The 15591-nt window shown below is 36.6% G+C and overlaps 1 protein-coding gene across 1 annotated transcript in view; it reads left to right on the top strand.

The window, feature by feature from the left end:
* Nucleotides 1-15591, top strand: part of LOC111148839 (adhesion G protein-coupled receptor L3) — a 570699-nt gene that overhangs the window by 250562 nt on the left and 304546 nt on the right. The window contains exons 4-5 of the mRNA XM_022505656.1: nucleotides 5332-5346; nucleotides 7507-8307. Of these exons, the coding sequence (XP_022361364.1) occupies nucleotides 5332-5346; nucleotides 7507-8307 (816 nt within the window). The remainder of the gene's footprint in view (nucleotides 1-5331; nucleotides 5347-7506; nucleotides 8308-15591) is intronic.

The raw sequence follows: 15591 nt of genomic DNA, 5'->3' as shown, positions 1-15591 counted from the left end.
CAATAATGAATAAGATCAAAACTTGTATTTGAATTCCAACTCTACCCCTCACTAACCAAAAGAGCAATGCTTCTTTGTACCTATTTCTTCACTTGAAAAGACAAGGAGAATATCTACTTCATAAGGTTGGGGTGAGATGATTAAGTTAGATTGTATGCAAAAGTTCAGTGCACTTTGTAGCACACCATACTGTGCTTAGCACATGCTTAGTGAATGTTCATTCTTTTAACAGAGTGGCTGCCCTCAGGAAGATTTCATTTGTGTTTTTTGTCTCTCTAAAGTGCACTGGATTTGTTGACAGAAGGGAAATGGACAACAAGAATGCAACAGTTTCACTGAGTTTGCATGTTGTAAGAGCCGGTGTATGTTAGATAAATGACAGACTCTACCAGTATTGTGCTTGGTCAAATCCCTTAACCTTTTGGGTTTTGGTTGACTCATCTCTGATATGGGAGTAATAAATACCACATCACAGTGTTTGAAGAATTAAATCAAGTGATTCATGTGAAAACATTTTGTTAAGTTACAAAGTGCTATACAAGTGACATTATTATTGTAAACTTTTGATTATCCACTTATAGATGGCTATTTTTATGGATGATACACCAGCAAATTTTCATCCAAGACTGATTTCTTATTGCTTAATTAGTTTGCCTTTTTGTTGTCTCCTTCACTGCCCAGCTGGCTAGTGACAAGTGTGGTCCAAATGTATTTTAATAGTCCAAGCCAGATGTAACCAAGAAAATAATACTCTTCAAAATACTACCAAATTTCAATGATAAAAATAGCTATTTATACATTATTTAATGTTCTATAACCATCTTGTGTTCCCTGTGTTTTTTATTTATATTTCAGAGGCATCATTGGATTATATAACATGGAAAATGTATGGTTTGACTTACAGCTTAAAAGAAAAGAAAATTTAAGCTACACTAGAATTCGACACAATTTTATAGTTCTTAGTTATGACAATTTAGTTCTAACAGTTTTTAGCACACAACAATTTTATTTCTCTGTAATTTGCAACGTAATTTGGAAGAGCTTGGCAATGCATGCATACGCTCTCTCATCCATACCTTTTCTAATTAAAAAATGCGATTCAAAAGTGCTGCATATGGTACAGATATGGATAGAACTAATAACATCTTATTTTTCTAAACAATAATATGGCTATTGGCTATATATTATATCTCTTTTATGAACTGTTGGGAAATGAAGGGAAATTTTACCAGTCTTTTTTTTTTTTTTCTGTTTCTGCCTTTTATACAGAATAAAATTACCCTTAGTTTGAATTTGTCATTTACTCTAACCGCAGGATATAGCTTATGACATTAAGTTTGACAAAGGACAACAATGAAATCACTTTAAGGAAATATATAAACGTATTTGCAGAGGCTGAATGGACAATAAAAATAGTTCGGGGATTAAAAGTGAAGAGCGAAAAAGAGAGTAACTAGTTCCAGAGAGAATTGGAAATGAACAATGACAGCTATAATGCCAGAATTCAGGATATTGGACCAGATCAAAAGACAGGAGTACTGAAGAAGGCTGAGCACAGATGTCATCGTACAATTCATTTATTTATGATCTCATTACAGAGAAGAGAAAAGGGAGTATTTTTGGTCTGTGTTTTTAGATCATTGCAGACTGTTTTATAGCAACACTTTCTTCTTGCCAATATAATCCTCAAGATTATCCATACAGTTTTTCTTATTTTCTTTTTTTCTTATTTTCTTACAGTTTTTCTTATTTTCTTTTTTTCCCTCCAGTTTTACACTTAATAGGGTGGAGATACATACGGCTCATAAATTGTACTTTCCACCACATCCATTAAAATATACAAAGACATTGTACAGATAATATCATGTATGTATGACTGTGTAGAGCAAATCCAGGTTCCCTTCACCATCTTTTCTTTTTGCTACATGCTTAAAATAGTAATCACCTCGATTTGGATTATGTATTAATTCAGGAGCTGTTCACTGAGTATTTATTATTAGTGCCGGGCACTATGAGGTTATGAAGCATTTAGTGGCAAAGGTGTTAACTTGTATCCATATAATTTGTTTGTGTGAGTATTTTTGTCCCCCAGGGGAAAGAAGCTTCTAGAATCAGAATTAGATGATGACAGTGACCGGTTAATCCTAAATATTACTAAGCTCTTCAGTGACAAATTATGTTTGCCTTGCCAGTTTTTGTTACAGGAATATGATTTGTGTGTGCTTGTTTCCACTTAAATTACAGGATTGTTTTATTTGAGTCTTGAAAATAGCAAATAAATGATAAATGAGCTACAGCCAGTCATGACATAGGCAAGAACATAATAATTTTCTCCATAGTGAAACTGCCTAATAAATCTTAATTTTGAATAACCTGCAAGTAAGAGAAGCAAACTTTACTTATGCTATGACTGATGCCAGTTTATCTCAAATTAGACCAAGACCAGAGAATTAAAAGTAAAATCTTACCTAATGACGACTGAGAAAATGGATGGAAAAGTTCTTTGAAAAAACAATATCGATTAAATAGTAAGATGATATTTACAGAATAATAAATGCCATTATCAATGTTTTGTATCACATATCCCGTCTTCCTCATTGTTTGTTGAAGAAATACGAGTCCCCAAGAAGTTAGGATAACTGTGCTTTAGAATAAGACAATGAAGGGCGCGTGGGTGGCTCAGAGGGTTAAGCCTCTGCCTTCGGCTCAGGTCATGATCTCACGGTCCTAGGATCGAGCCCCGCATCAGGCTCCTCTGCTCAGCGGGGAGCCTACTTCTCTCTCTCTTTCTGCCTGCCTGTCTACCTGTGATCTCTCTCTGTCAAATAAATAAATAAAATCTTAAAAAAAAAAAAGAATAAGACAATGAGTATTATGTGAAATAAAACTTAAGTGGTGTGTGTATACACTTTATGCTTCAGAATATAAGGGGCACCTGGGTAGTTCAGTTAAGCATCTACCTTCGGCTCAGGTCATGATCCCAGGGCCCTGGGATCGAGCCCTGGTTCAGGGTCCCCAGTCAGCAGAAAGCCTGCTTCTTCCTTTCCCTCTCTCTCTTCCTGCAACTTCTCCTGCTTGTGCTTTCTCTCTCTCTGTCAAACAAATAAATAAATAATCTTGAAAAAAAAAAAGAGTACAAATCCTCTGCATACAATTCTCAAAAGTGTATATATTTAGAAGTATTTCAAGGAACAAAATTAGTTCTATCTGTATTTTTATAGTCTAGTTGTGAAAAATGTCGACTTCCCACTCTCAGTCTCCACTTTCACTGTAATGTGTCTGGAGTCCAAACTTTCGAGACCATTGATTAAATATATATATTTTAAAGATTTCATTTATTTATTTGACAGATCTCAAGTAGGCAGAGAGGCAGGCGCAGCGGGGGGCGGTGGGGAGGAGGCAGGCTCCCTGCTGAGCAGAGAGCCCGATGCGGGGCTCGATCCCAGAATCCTGGGATCATGACCTGAGCTATAGGAAGAGGCTTTAACCCATTGAGCCACCAAGACACCCCAATTAAATAATTTCTGAAGGTTGTTTCTTCTGCTTCCTTTAGTTGTCAGTCTGAACTCAGACTGTGAGTATTCAGATCGTGAGTATTCTAGTCACAAAATGAAGTGCACCTCCTAAGTAAAGCATTTAACTGACCTGTAATGAGGCATATAATCCAGTGAATACGGCAGTCGCTCGATAAAGACTGAAAAAGATGATCGATTACAATAGTATAAACAGAGTTGTTAAGAATCCTAGAAATACTATTAAAATAAGATTTGTATATTAATGAGATGAGACATCTTTAAAAAAACCCATTTGCAACTTCTTGAGCATAACTTTTTTTTTTTTCAGATTTATTTATTTTAGAGAGAGAGAGATTGAGTGAGAGGGAGGGGCAGTGGGAGAGTGAGAGAATCTCAAGCAGACTTCCCGCTGAGCATGGAGCCTGAGGACATGGGCCTCAGGAAGCTGGGATCAGGACCCAAGCTGAAATCAAGAGTCGGAGGCTCAACTAACTGAGCCCCCCACCCACCCCACCTCCCCGGGTATCCCAAGCATAACATCTGATGTAGGCTAGTTTGATCTTTGAACACATGTAATACTGGGCTTTCAAAAAGTCAGTGGAGAAAAATGAGTGTGATTTGACAACAGAGGACACAAGAGCTTAGATCAAAGTGCAAAAAAATCTCACCCAAATATAATTACCAAAACAGTATTTCTCCCTTATTTCGAAACTTCCCTAGAGTTTTATTTATTGTGCAGTAATATTTCAGTTAATCTATTCCATTGAATTTTTTCTAGATTTATATCAACTGCAATCTGTAATTTTTAAGTTTGTGTTATGAACCCATTTTCCCCAGCTCTTTCCCTTGTTTTTTGTGGGTCCCTGTTCTTTTTTATGATTTAGGCAAATTGTCTCTGATGAGACAATGCTTGTAAGAGAAACAAGATGCTGCTTGGTGAGATACATGGATATGTTACAATTTCCCAGAATTTTTCCTGACTTGTATTGATCAGTACCTTAAAAAATAAAAATGGGATCTAATTTGAGACATGCATAGCCATAACACGGCTGAGGATTTCAATTTATTCTTACAAAGGTATGTTGCCTTTGTTAAGAATTTCAGAAAAGGCCAGAATAGGTGACTCATTATTTATATCAACCTTCTGATAACAGATTTTTCTGAAAGATATTTTTCCACAATATCAAATATTGGAAAGTGGGAGGGAGAGAAGTTTCTTCTATAAAGATTCTGAATCCATTTACTTAGGATGAGAGCATTTCCTGTTAATGTGTGGCCTCATGAGGTTTATTTCCCATTAAGACTGACATGGAAAATCTTAGGCTTAGGAAACGAGTTCAGAGTAATTTCTTCTGAATCCTTGAGATGGGCAAAAATCAAGACTATTACGTTAAATAGTGTTATAAACTATAATATTTTATAAATGAGACTAGTCAAGCTATTTGAAAGCTTTATGTGTATACTTACCTTCCTAACTTTTGAAGGGAAACATTGGTGTTCTTATTATGAATATTCTATGTCCTATGCCTATAGTTCGAAATTGTATGTTTTTTTCAATCTTAGCTTGAATAACTTTTGCCTTATGTGTTCTAAGTCTGTACTGTGTTTTTAAGTTTATAATATGATTGCTTTTTTAAAAAAATAATTTTACTAGGGGCATGTTTAAGAAAAAAACCTATGTTCAAAAAGCAAGTATGAGTGAAATAAATGATTTACTTTCAGTTTAGAAGAGGTGAATAAAAAGTGCTTGGCCAATACCGTACCATTAATCTATTCTCTTTTCTCCTTTCTCTCTGTACTTCTCTCTCTCCAATAGAAGTGGAACAAAAAGGTAATTAAATACCTTTCATAAATTATATACTATTTATAGGCTAAGTTATTTAACAGTTTAACATTTAGTTAAAATAATTTTGTATTAATTCTTATCTATTTTATGAAAATTTATTTACTACTTCTGCTGCTCAACTTCACTTTAATCTGTTGTGATGACCAGTGCTGGTTTGATCCTTTTATCCTAAAACAGTTTAATCATGTAAAATTTTCAACCGTGCATTTTCTTCCTCTTTACTTTTAAATAAGTAGTTAGAAAATCCAGTAAATGGTGGATATGACTGCTTTAAATTTGCTTTTATTTCCATACTAGATAATTTTCCATAGCTCTGGTGTGGTCTCCCCGTTTTATTAATTTTTAACTGTTGGGGGAAAAGGGGAGACAGTTTTCTGAAATACCTTCTAATAAATTACTTTAGTAATGATGGGCTCATTATTAACCAACTTAAAGTTTATATGCAATTTTGACAACAATGCCTCTCCATTCTTTATAATTATAGGCATCATATTAGAAATTCTTCTAATCATCAACTTTATTATTGAGTACAAATTGATGAAAGCCCTCTATCCTTGCTATGGAAGATTTTGGTGGTCAGCTTGGCCCTTGAACTTTTCATTTCTACAAAAGTAAAACTTCGGACATTTTAATAGTGCACTCTCCTTTTTAATAACCTGCACATCCTAGCTGAGTTTTATCTTAGCTCATTTTCCATTGGGTCTAGGTTTATAGTTGCAGTTAAAGAGCTAATAACTAATATTAAGAGAATAATACTTTAATCATTAAAATATGGTTCAACATCCGAATTCCTTATGATTTCTTAATTTCTCCACCCAGTACCCTTCTAATCATTTCAAATATAACATTGGACTGCATGATTATTTTTCAGTGTATTTGCTTGGCAAAAATACTAGAGCAGTGTTTCCCATAGCAGGTTCAACAGAACACTACACTTTAAACAGGCTCTGTAGAAAAGGTTCCGTGATTAAATTAGATTGTGAAATTTGTTCATCTTCCTCACTCCTGCCTGGGAGATTCACTGATATGCCAAAGCTATTAGAATCTCTGCCACAATTCTATTTAATATACTATCTCTTAAACACGGCTGAGGATCCCTATTTTCTTTCTGTGTAACATCTAGTTCTACCACTTGAAACAGGTGCTTCAAGGACCACTCTTTGGGAAACATTGCTTTATAGCCCCTGCATTACAGGCCGGCCGGGGCTGCTTACCACTGTTCACACAGTGTGCTACTGAATCATACTAAAAATGAAGTGAATCAGATAATTCCTGCCCATTTTCAATCTGAAGTATGAGCAGCAAAATATTGTAGCAAGTAATCTTGTTTTTTAATGTTCTTCTCATGTAACAGTAAAAGGTACATGTTTTTAAGTTCCAATACTACTGTATTTAACAGGACATTTTTAACTGATTAAAATCTAGATCTTGGGTTCTTTTCTCTGTAACCTTTCACCTTTCTTCTTTCCTTATTCCTTCTTTCCTTTCTTTTTCTTCCTTTCTCTTTTTCCTCCCAGTATCCATCCATCACCCATTTTTAATTGTGTGGGTTGCATGCTCTGTGTGTGCTATAGTAGCTTTAAGATGTTTTCCGGTTTTGTTTTATTTTTTTGCTAGAAGATTCAGTGGCCTGTATTATAGGGCTTTTCTTTTCCTTTATTATTATACTTAATTAGTATTGGATTTCTATTTATGTCTTAATGATAAGTTATTGAGGGGCTAACATCAGAGTGAAAACAATATATTTAATTTCAAATAAGATACATAAAATATTATGTAAAAACATTTGTATTTATTTTATGTCTATAGAATACAGAGACATACATCACACCTGTATATATATATATATATGTATATATATATATATATATATATCCAAAAATATAGTATCACATGTTTACAAAGGTAAAAATCAAAGGAAAACACAAGTACTCCTAGAGAGGCCACATTTTTCAGCAAATGAAATCAAAATGATTTTGAGCAAAAGTCAGAATTCATATGTGTACTCAGAAGAACGCAACGAAAGAATTAAGTGGTGGTGGGTATATCTTGTTAGAGTTACATTCCATTTGGTGAAAAAGAGAAATCTCTAACAAAATATTAAAATTAATATGTTTATTATTTTAACTCTTTCCCTTTCAACAGTTTTTCTTTGTCCTGGACTACTGAAAGGAGTATACCAGAGTGAACACTTGTTTGAATCCGACCACCAGTCTGGGGCATGGTGCAAAGACCCTCTGCAGGCTTCTGACAAGATTTATTATATGCCCTGGACGCCCTACAGAACCGACACCCTCACTGAGTACTCCTCCAAGGACGACTTCATCGCCGGAAGACCTACTACAACCTACAAGCTCCCACACAGGGTGGATGGCACAGGGTTTGTAGTGTATGACGGAGCTCTGTTTTTCAACAAAGAGCGCACCAGGAACATAGTAAAGTTTGATTTGCGGACTAGGATAAAGAGCGGAGAGGCGATCATAGCAAACGCCAATTACCACGATACCTCCCCTTACCGATGGGGAGGCAAATCTGACATAGACCTGGCAGTGGATGAAAATGGGCTCTGGGTGATCTATGCAACAGAACAAAATAATGGTAAAATTGTCATTAGTCAATTGAACCCTTATACCCTACGGATTGAAGGGACATGGGATACTGCGTACGATAAAAGATCCGCTTCCAACGCGTTTATGATTTGCGGGATTCTGTATGTGGTCAGATCGGTCTACGAGGATGACGACAATGAGGCCACAGGGAATAAGATTGACTACATTTACAACACCGACCAGAGTAAAGATAGTTTGGTGGACGTCCCCTTTCCCAATTCATACCAGTACATAGCAGCTGTGGATTACAACCCCAGAGACAACCTTCTTTACGTATGGAATAACTATCACGTTGTGAAATATTCCTTGGATTTTGGACCTCTGGATGGTAGATCAGGTAAGTTTGGCTTTTTGATGATACTGGAGGGGGAGATGTTTGCGGCTTGTTTTTGATAAGTTTTTTAATTATATGATTAGACTTCCTTTGTTGTCTTCCTTCTGGCCTGTGTAGCTGAACACTGTTCATTATCTTTTCGTGTACAAAATGTTGTCATTAAGTACTTTAGGCTATAAGAACAAAAAACGTATAAGAAACTTTTTCTCCCTTGTGCAGCTAGTCTCCAATCTTAAGCCCTTCTCTGAAGGGCATTTTTATTATCAGCTGGTTAGTTCTTTGTGTAGTGAAGTACACAAAACCATTACTAAAATAGAATGCCATCCTGTCTAATTAATTGTGACATGCCCTCAGAAGTGCTCTCCACTTGGAAAAATGTCAAGGGCTGCCTTGATATAATACTTCAGGACCCCTGGGACAATATGTTCACTTTGCAGAGAGTGTCACATATGATCACCCCTATTGGGAACCTTGTCGGTTTGAGTGTATATATGAGTATACCTAATTGATACATACAGAAAAATGTTTATAACCAATAAACAACAACCAAAAAATAGACCTCAATTTTATAAGAAAAAACAATGCAAAACAGTGCTTTAAATAAACCAGAGATCATCTTTAATTCCAATTCTTTTTTAAAAAATATTTAATTTATTTATTTGAGAGAGCGAGAGCACAAGTAGGGGAGGGGGAGCAGAGGGAGAAGCAGACTTCCTAGCCTGACGTGGGGCTTGATTCCTAGCAACCTGGAATCATGGCCTGAGCTGAAGGCAGACTCTTAACCCACTGAGCCACCCAGGTGCCCCCCGCCTCAATTCATTAAACTTGTCTTTTTCCTCTCTAGGACATACCATTTCCTTTTAATGTTATTTACAGATAGTCATAAATTGCTTTACTATTTTAAATTTTTGTTTACATAACTGAATAGAATTCTCTAAGTTTAGAGGTTCGATTATTTTAACTAGCAATAATGCTGTTCTTCATGATAAAGTGTAATGGAAAACTACAGGTGTTTGAATTTTGATAGTAATATAGCAATTCAGAGATTACACTGTGTGTCTCTCAGTACTCACATGTTAATATAACTTGTTTTCTGCCCTGCTCTTACCCTACATGTACTACCATGCTGTTCTGATTCCTAACTTAGTTCATTACACACATGTCTTCTTACACAACTAGATTCTAAGTTCCATATGGACACCAGTATAATATATGGCATATATAAAATAAAGGCTCAGTAACTTTTTGTTGAATGAATGAGGGAATAGCTTTCCACTTCTTACTCTGATAGAATGAGAAATTAGTTGGCATTTTCTCTAATCTCCAAGAGGCCTTAGTCAGAGTGTCAGCAATTCTTTCCATGGCCAGCGATGCTAATATTAGGCCCAAGTATGCTACAGCAGCAAGAGCTACTTCTCCTTACTAAATCCTCAAAAACTCTCCTAGCTCAAGTATAGTACCTGACTCACCACTGTACAGGTAAGCTCTTTCAATTTGATACACCCTTCAGTTGAAAACCTAAGCAAGAATTAACCATCTGGAGTATTCTGGGAAGACATTTTTTTTTTCATAACTGTGATATTCCTAAACTAAAATTTGTATTTTTTCCATGAAAACTCTGTTTATGTGTGATTCTTAGCCTCTTCTGACTTTTATTTTTTTTTAATTTAGTTTTATTTTTTCAGTGTTCCAAGATTCATTGTTTATGCACCACACCCAGTGCTCCATGCAATACGTGCCCTCCTTAATACCCACCACCAGGCCCTCCCAACCCCCCACACCTCTTCTGACTTTTAAATTGCAATAGGACATAATTTCTAATTGCCTCAGGTGACAACTCATCTTTTGTTGTTAATCGGTGAAGAAGAGAGAGTAACATGCTTCAAGTTTTATTTATTGAAAATATTATACATTATTTTTATCTCTAATAATAAATAGGTTAAGGTTAATTAGCATTCCAGGGCTTGACTTGATGAATTGATGCAAATTCTGAGTTTAGTTTTTTGAATTATCCTGAAAGAACAAGACAATACCATGGTCCCAAGTATTTAGAGACTTAATACAAAGATATTTCCAGTAGATATTAGTAAACTTACAAATGGAATATGTTTATATGACCGGTCATTGTGGACATAAGGAAAAGTACACCACTCATTTAATTTTGTGTGTTTGTTTATTTATGGGAGTTAAAATATTAAACCATCTTGCCCAAATATACTAGCATTCGCGTTTGTCGAAAGGATGTTATTAAAGTGGCAAACACTGAGAAATGGGAAAGTTCAGCTTTTGAAACAAATTCCTAACTTTGCCAGGAGATTCAGGTTTTCCTCCTTTAAATAACAATGAAGACCTCGTCTGTTTTGTAAAGAGTAAGATTCCATCTGTAATTTGTCAATTTGTAAATATAATCATAAGAAAAATGATCAATTTTCATGCATTAATGCTCAGATTTAAAAGCCAGCATTTTGGTGTGGACTTACTGCAGTTTTGAGGCAGGAAGAGTAAGTGTAGAAGTAAATTTTCTGCATTGTACATGTGGATATGAGAATTCCAATTAGCATTAATAGAGGCTGTTCATCTTATTCCTCGCAAACAGCTTCAGCTGTATGTTTTTCTTTAGTAAATTAGGTTGACATTTTTCAAAGAAATTGCCTTTAGTGAATTCTTATTATGGATCTTCTCATGTGTTTATGTACAGAAACAACTTACTATAAATATGTTAGGGTCAAAAAGGCTAATTCTGAGTCTGTAGATCTAAAGTGTATTTGCTGTTGCCATCTGTTGGAAGCAAGCTTTTTTGCTCTGATTTTAACTGAGTTCTAATCAATGAAAACTCACACTTCTGAAGTTCTTATGCAAAGGGGTATCTGTGTCATACTTGTACTGAATATCACTTTTTGACCCATTAAAGGATCTGGGAGCTGGAAGTTAGGGGGCAAATATATTTCTCTTGTACACGTAAAAATCCTTTGGGGAAGCGTACACACAGGTAGTATGCTGCTCTGATGTGAGCTTGGGAGTCCGTGGGGCTTGGGTTTGAATCCTGCCTCCATTGCTTGGTCTTGGTTTTCTCAACTACAAAATGGAAAAAATAACCCTGATCTCCAAAAATTTTGTTAAATTTTAATGAGATGATATTTGCAGGAGGGATAGCAAATTTAACCAAATAGCCACACACCAACCCTGCAAAAGTTGTTCTCATCCACAGTTTCTAAATGAGGAACCTAAGACACCATAGTTTGTATGACTCAAATACCCCACAGCTACTGATGGGCATCCCCACTCCAGATTCATGTTCCCTCCTATGGCACTGGTCACAGCAAGTGTTTACAGAGGCTGTGCCTCTAGATTCGTTCATTTGCTGGAAGTGATCTCAGTCTCCCCACATGCCAGGCCCTCTCTAGATGCAAATCTAATCTGTAGTTCTCACGATAAGATTACCGTAGATCTGTGCTCTAAAAAGTTGTGTCTGTTCTTCAACCGTGAAATCAGACGTATTTTCTCTTCTTAACAAGAGTCCATTTTAACTTTTGAAATGGTGAACTTTAAGAAGAATAACAAGGAAAACAGTGTCTCCTAAAAGTAGTTTCAGAAATCATTTAACTTCAGTCCCTTACTCTTCCCAACACCCATCTTCAAACTGCTAATTGCCCTGCCTTTGTTGGGTTGGCTCAGCTACAGGGCATTGGTTTATATTCTTTTTCAAAGGAAATCATCCTGGAAATGGTACAGTCTGTGAAACAGGTTGTTTTCAACAATAGCCCTATAAATCAATTAATATTAATATGATTTTTTAAACTTGTTTTCCAAATGTTTATTGTTAATTTTAAGTGAAGTTTCTCCTTGAAAGTGCTTTAATGGGCCTGCGCTTCTGGGCCAAGTTTTAAAAAGCTTAAAATTTGTTCTCATTTTTGTCTAAAAACATTTTCAGAACTGTCATCATATATTTTGCATTACATTAAATGGAAGTTTGCCAGCGTTTTCTCTAGTTTTCCAGCATGAAAGTAATGGAAAATGAATCTGTATTTATGCAGCATTGCTAGTCACATAATAATTTATGTTTGCAAATTGTGCAAAAACAGTTTTTAATAATATAGTTCTATCTCACATGGTAAAGAACATACCAATGCATGGAATTTCCAATTTATGAAAAGCTTTTGCTCCAGAGCTAAATGAGATTTTGATTCACATAGAAATAATCTTGTTGATATTGTTTCAGTCATTTTTGCTTACAGGTCCCTGTGGAGTGCCCAATATGTAATGGGTGCTCTTCAAGATTTGTTGGACGATTTAATACATCAAAGAATGAATTATCATATATATCAATATTCAGAATGTTATGAGAATAAGAGTATTGGTCCTAAAATTTGTTTTATGAAGATGACACATAGTGTCCTCTCAGGTAGTCCCCGTCACGGTGGACCTCACACTCCCTACTCTGGAAGCTTTAGGATTCATGCCAGCTGTTCCCCACCCCGAACCCCTACATCCAGCTTCTTCTCCTCTTCACTCAGATTGTAAAGAGCTTTGGTAACTTTAAGCAAGTTTAGCAGGTGTTAGGGAGAAGTGCCCAAGCACATTAACACCTAATGAGCTTGCTTTCAGAAGTAATTAGAAGACATTGGAGTCGGTAGTCTTATAATAGGGAAGAAGGTGAGCAACTGCTCAATGAATTTTTTTATAAGATTTTTTATTTATTTGACAGAGAGAGATCACAAGTAGGCAGAAAGGCAAGCGGGGTGGGGGGGAGGAGGAAGCAGGCTCCCTGCCTAACAGAGAATCCGATGTGGGACTCGATCCCACGACCCTGAGATCATGACTTGAACCGAAGGCAGAGGCTCAACCCACTGAGTCACCCAGGCAGCCCTGTTCGATGAATTTTATATTCAGAACATATTCTTAAATTTTTCAGTTGATGAATTTTAGGATTTTCTTCAAGTCTGAAAAAACGGAACGTATTTTATATTCAGAAATGAATAATAATCGTGTTCTGTTGAAAACACATTTTGTCTGCAGAACAGCGGATTCAGTTTGCGACACCTGTATCCAAAATGCTTGCAAGCGTTAGCATCTTAGTATAAAGTAAATGTAAAAGCGCTTCTTCTCTTTTTTTCTGACCAGAAAACCATACCTAGAACTACCAGATCTAGAATTTTTTTCAAATGTACTTTTAACTGAGCCTTTATCCTATTTTATAAAATATGACATGAACTGTATTTTGTAAAAGATTTTATTCATTTATTTGACAGAGAGAGATAGTGGGAGAGAGGGTGAGCACCAGCAGGGGGAGCAGCAGAGGGAGAAGGAGAGGCAGGTTCTCCACTGAGCAGGGAGCCCAATGCGGAGCTTGATCCCAGGACTCTGGAGCCATAACCTGAGCCAACGGCAGATGCTTAACCAACTGAGCCACCCCTGTGCCCCATGAACTATATTTTCATCATTGCCATTACCTGGCTCTTGTAAGATAGATGTTAAAACCCTCCAAATAATACTTGGCTATTTCACATGTTATTTGAGTGATTCTCAGGTTGGCATTGTAATTCTAGAACTACCTTATATCCGCTACATCTGGTGTTAGCCAATCAGTTGCCTCACCTCCCCTTAGCTGTTACTAGTGACGGACTGACCTTCACCCTTTAGTTCTTTGTCTCAAACTGCCTTATGCTGAGTACGTTATTCATTAATAAATGGCACTGACATGTGAGGTATTTTCTTGGACTCTTCTAGTTTGCTTCTCAACTGTCTATAGAACAATCTAAACTTTCCTTTTCAAATATACAAAGTTTTCCAGTATTTGCTACTGAAGGAGGAGGAAGTAGATTTAGGTTGGTGATAAGAATAGTCAGAGAAGCCCACTTCTAAAAATTTCTTAAAGTTAACATGTCTAACAGAACTAAGAATCTATGGGTTGCGATTTAATGAAACATTTCAAGCAATCAGGATGAACAACAAAACAATGAAGATAGGCAGTTACTGTCTCTTACGGCGGTTCTTCTGCTTCCTGAACACAATCCATATTTCTTGAAAGCTGTTTGAGATTATGTAAATGTATCCTTCCTTATATGCTGAAGATAACAGAACCTAAAAACTACAACAAAAAGCCTACACATAACAGTTTAACAATGCAGATAAGGTGAACCTTCTGTCCTTATAATATGCTAATTAAGTGCATTTGTGTCTCCAGTACAGGCTGTGACTATGTAGTGATGAATAAGAATTTTAAACACACATGACACCTCATTAAAATGTAATTTTCACATCATATATCTGAGGCCTTTACTTTGACAGCTGAGTAACGTGAGTGCTGGGCAGAGAATGCTGAACATTTTGAAACTGTCACGTGTTTAATAGGTAGCTGAATCTGCTTCCCGAACGGTTGAGTTAAAGATGGTGCGCCCTACTCGAAGGATAGAGCCTGCAAGGAACGGAATCTTAAATCAGGGTTGTCCCTGAGCCTATGGGTTAAGATTGCTTCTCAGTTCCACGTGAGAGGCCACACTGTCTCTAGGGTTGAATTTACATCCATCTTAGTAACTGAGTGAACTTTACAAAGAGAAAAAAATAGTCAGCTACTTGTTGCTAATTTCATCCTGGTCTGTATTTTTGTGCATCAGCTGTTTCCCTGTGTGCAGAGGAGCCCCTGTCTTCCTCCCGGTGCGGCTTCATTGCCTGGAGTGCCAGCTGCCACCGGAGGGGAGTTGCTGCTGGTGACTTTTCAGGGAGCCCAGCCAAAACTTGCGAAATGTGCCCTCGCTAGTCCACGGCTGCTCAACATCAGCTGAAGTCTCCTCTGTTTGTTTTTACCTTTCTTGTATTTTCCTTTCATCATAATTGAAGGTTAAACCTCTTCAGAATGACACCTTCTGCTCTTCAGGCTCTGAATATCCAATCACAGTCCTGGACAGAGCAAAGCTCAACCCGCCCTTTTAGAGCCAAGCCCAGTGTTAGCCATTCATCTGACATGTAGGAGACAAGATGCAAAGGATAAAGAGGTTCACAAATGATTTAACTTGCTATTTTTTTTTTCCTACAGAGTGATGTCCCTGATAAATGTGCAATTATTAGAAATGTAATCAAAATCGTTTCTACAGGCAACACAGAGTCACAAAAAGATGACTGACTTGTGAATAAGCTTCCCACTCACACCAGCTGTCCTTTCCATAGCCATTTCTCTGCTCATTAGCACGTCCACCAGAGGGCAGACAGGTGGAACTGAGATGGTTTTGCTGCTCATTATTAGCACCTCTCGTCAGGGTTGGCAATAGTGGCTACAATGACTAAAATGAG

The sequence above is a fragment of the Enhydra lutris genome, unplaced genomic scaffold, assembly GCF_002288905.1.
Source record: "Enhydra lutris kenyoni isolate GAN:26980312 unplaced genomic scaffold, ASM228890v2 scaffoldscaffold21, whole genome shotgun sequence".
NCBI classification, from domain to species: Eukaryota; Metazoa; Chordata; class Mammalia; order Carnivora; family Mustelidae; genus Enhydra; species Enhydra lutris.
Note: the sequence above shows the minus strand (reverse complement) of the source record. Positions and strands in the feature narration are given on the sequence as shown.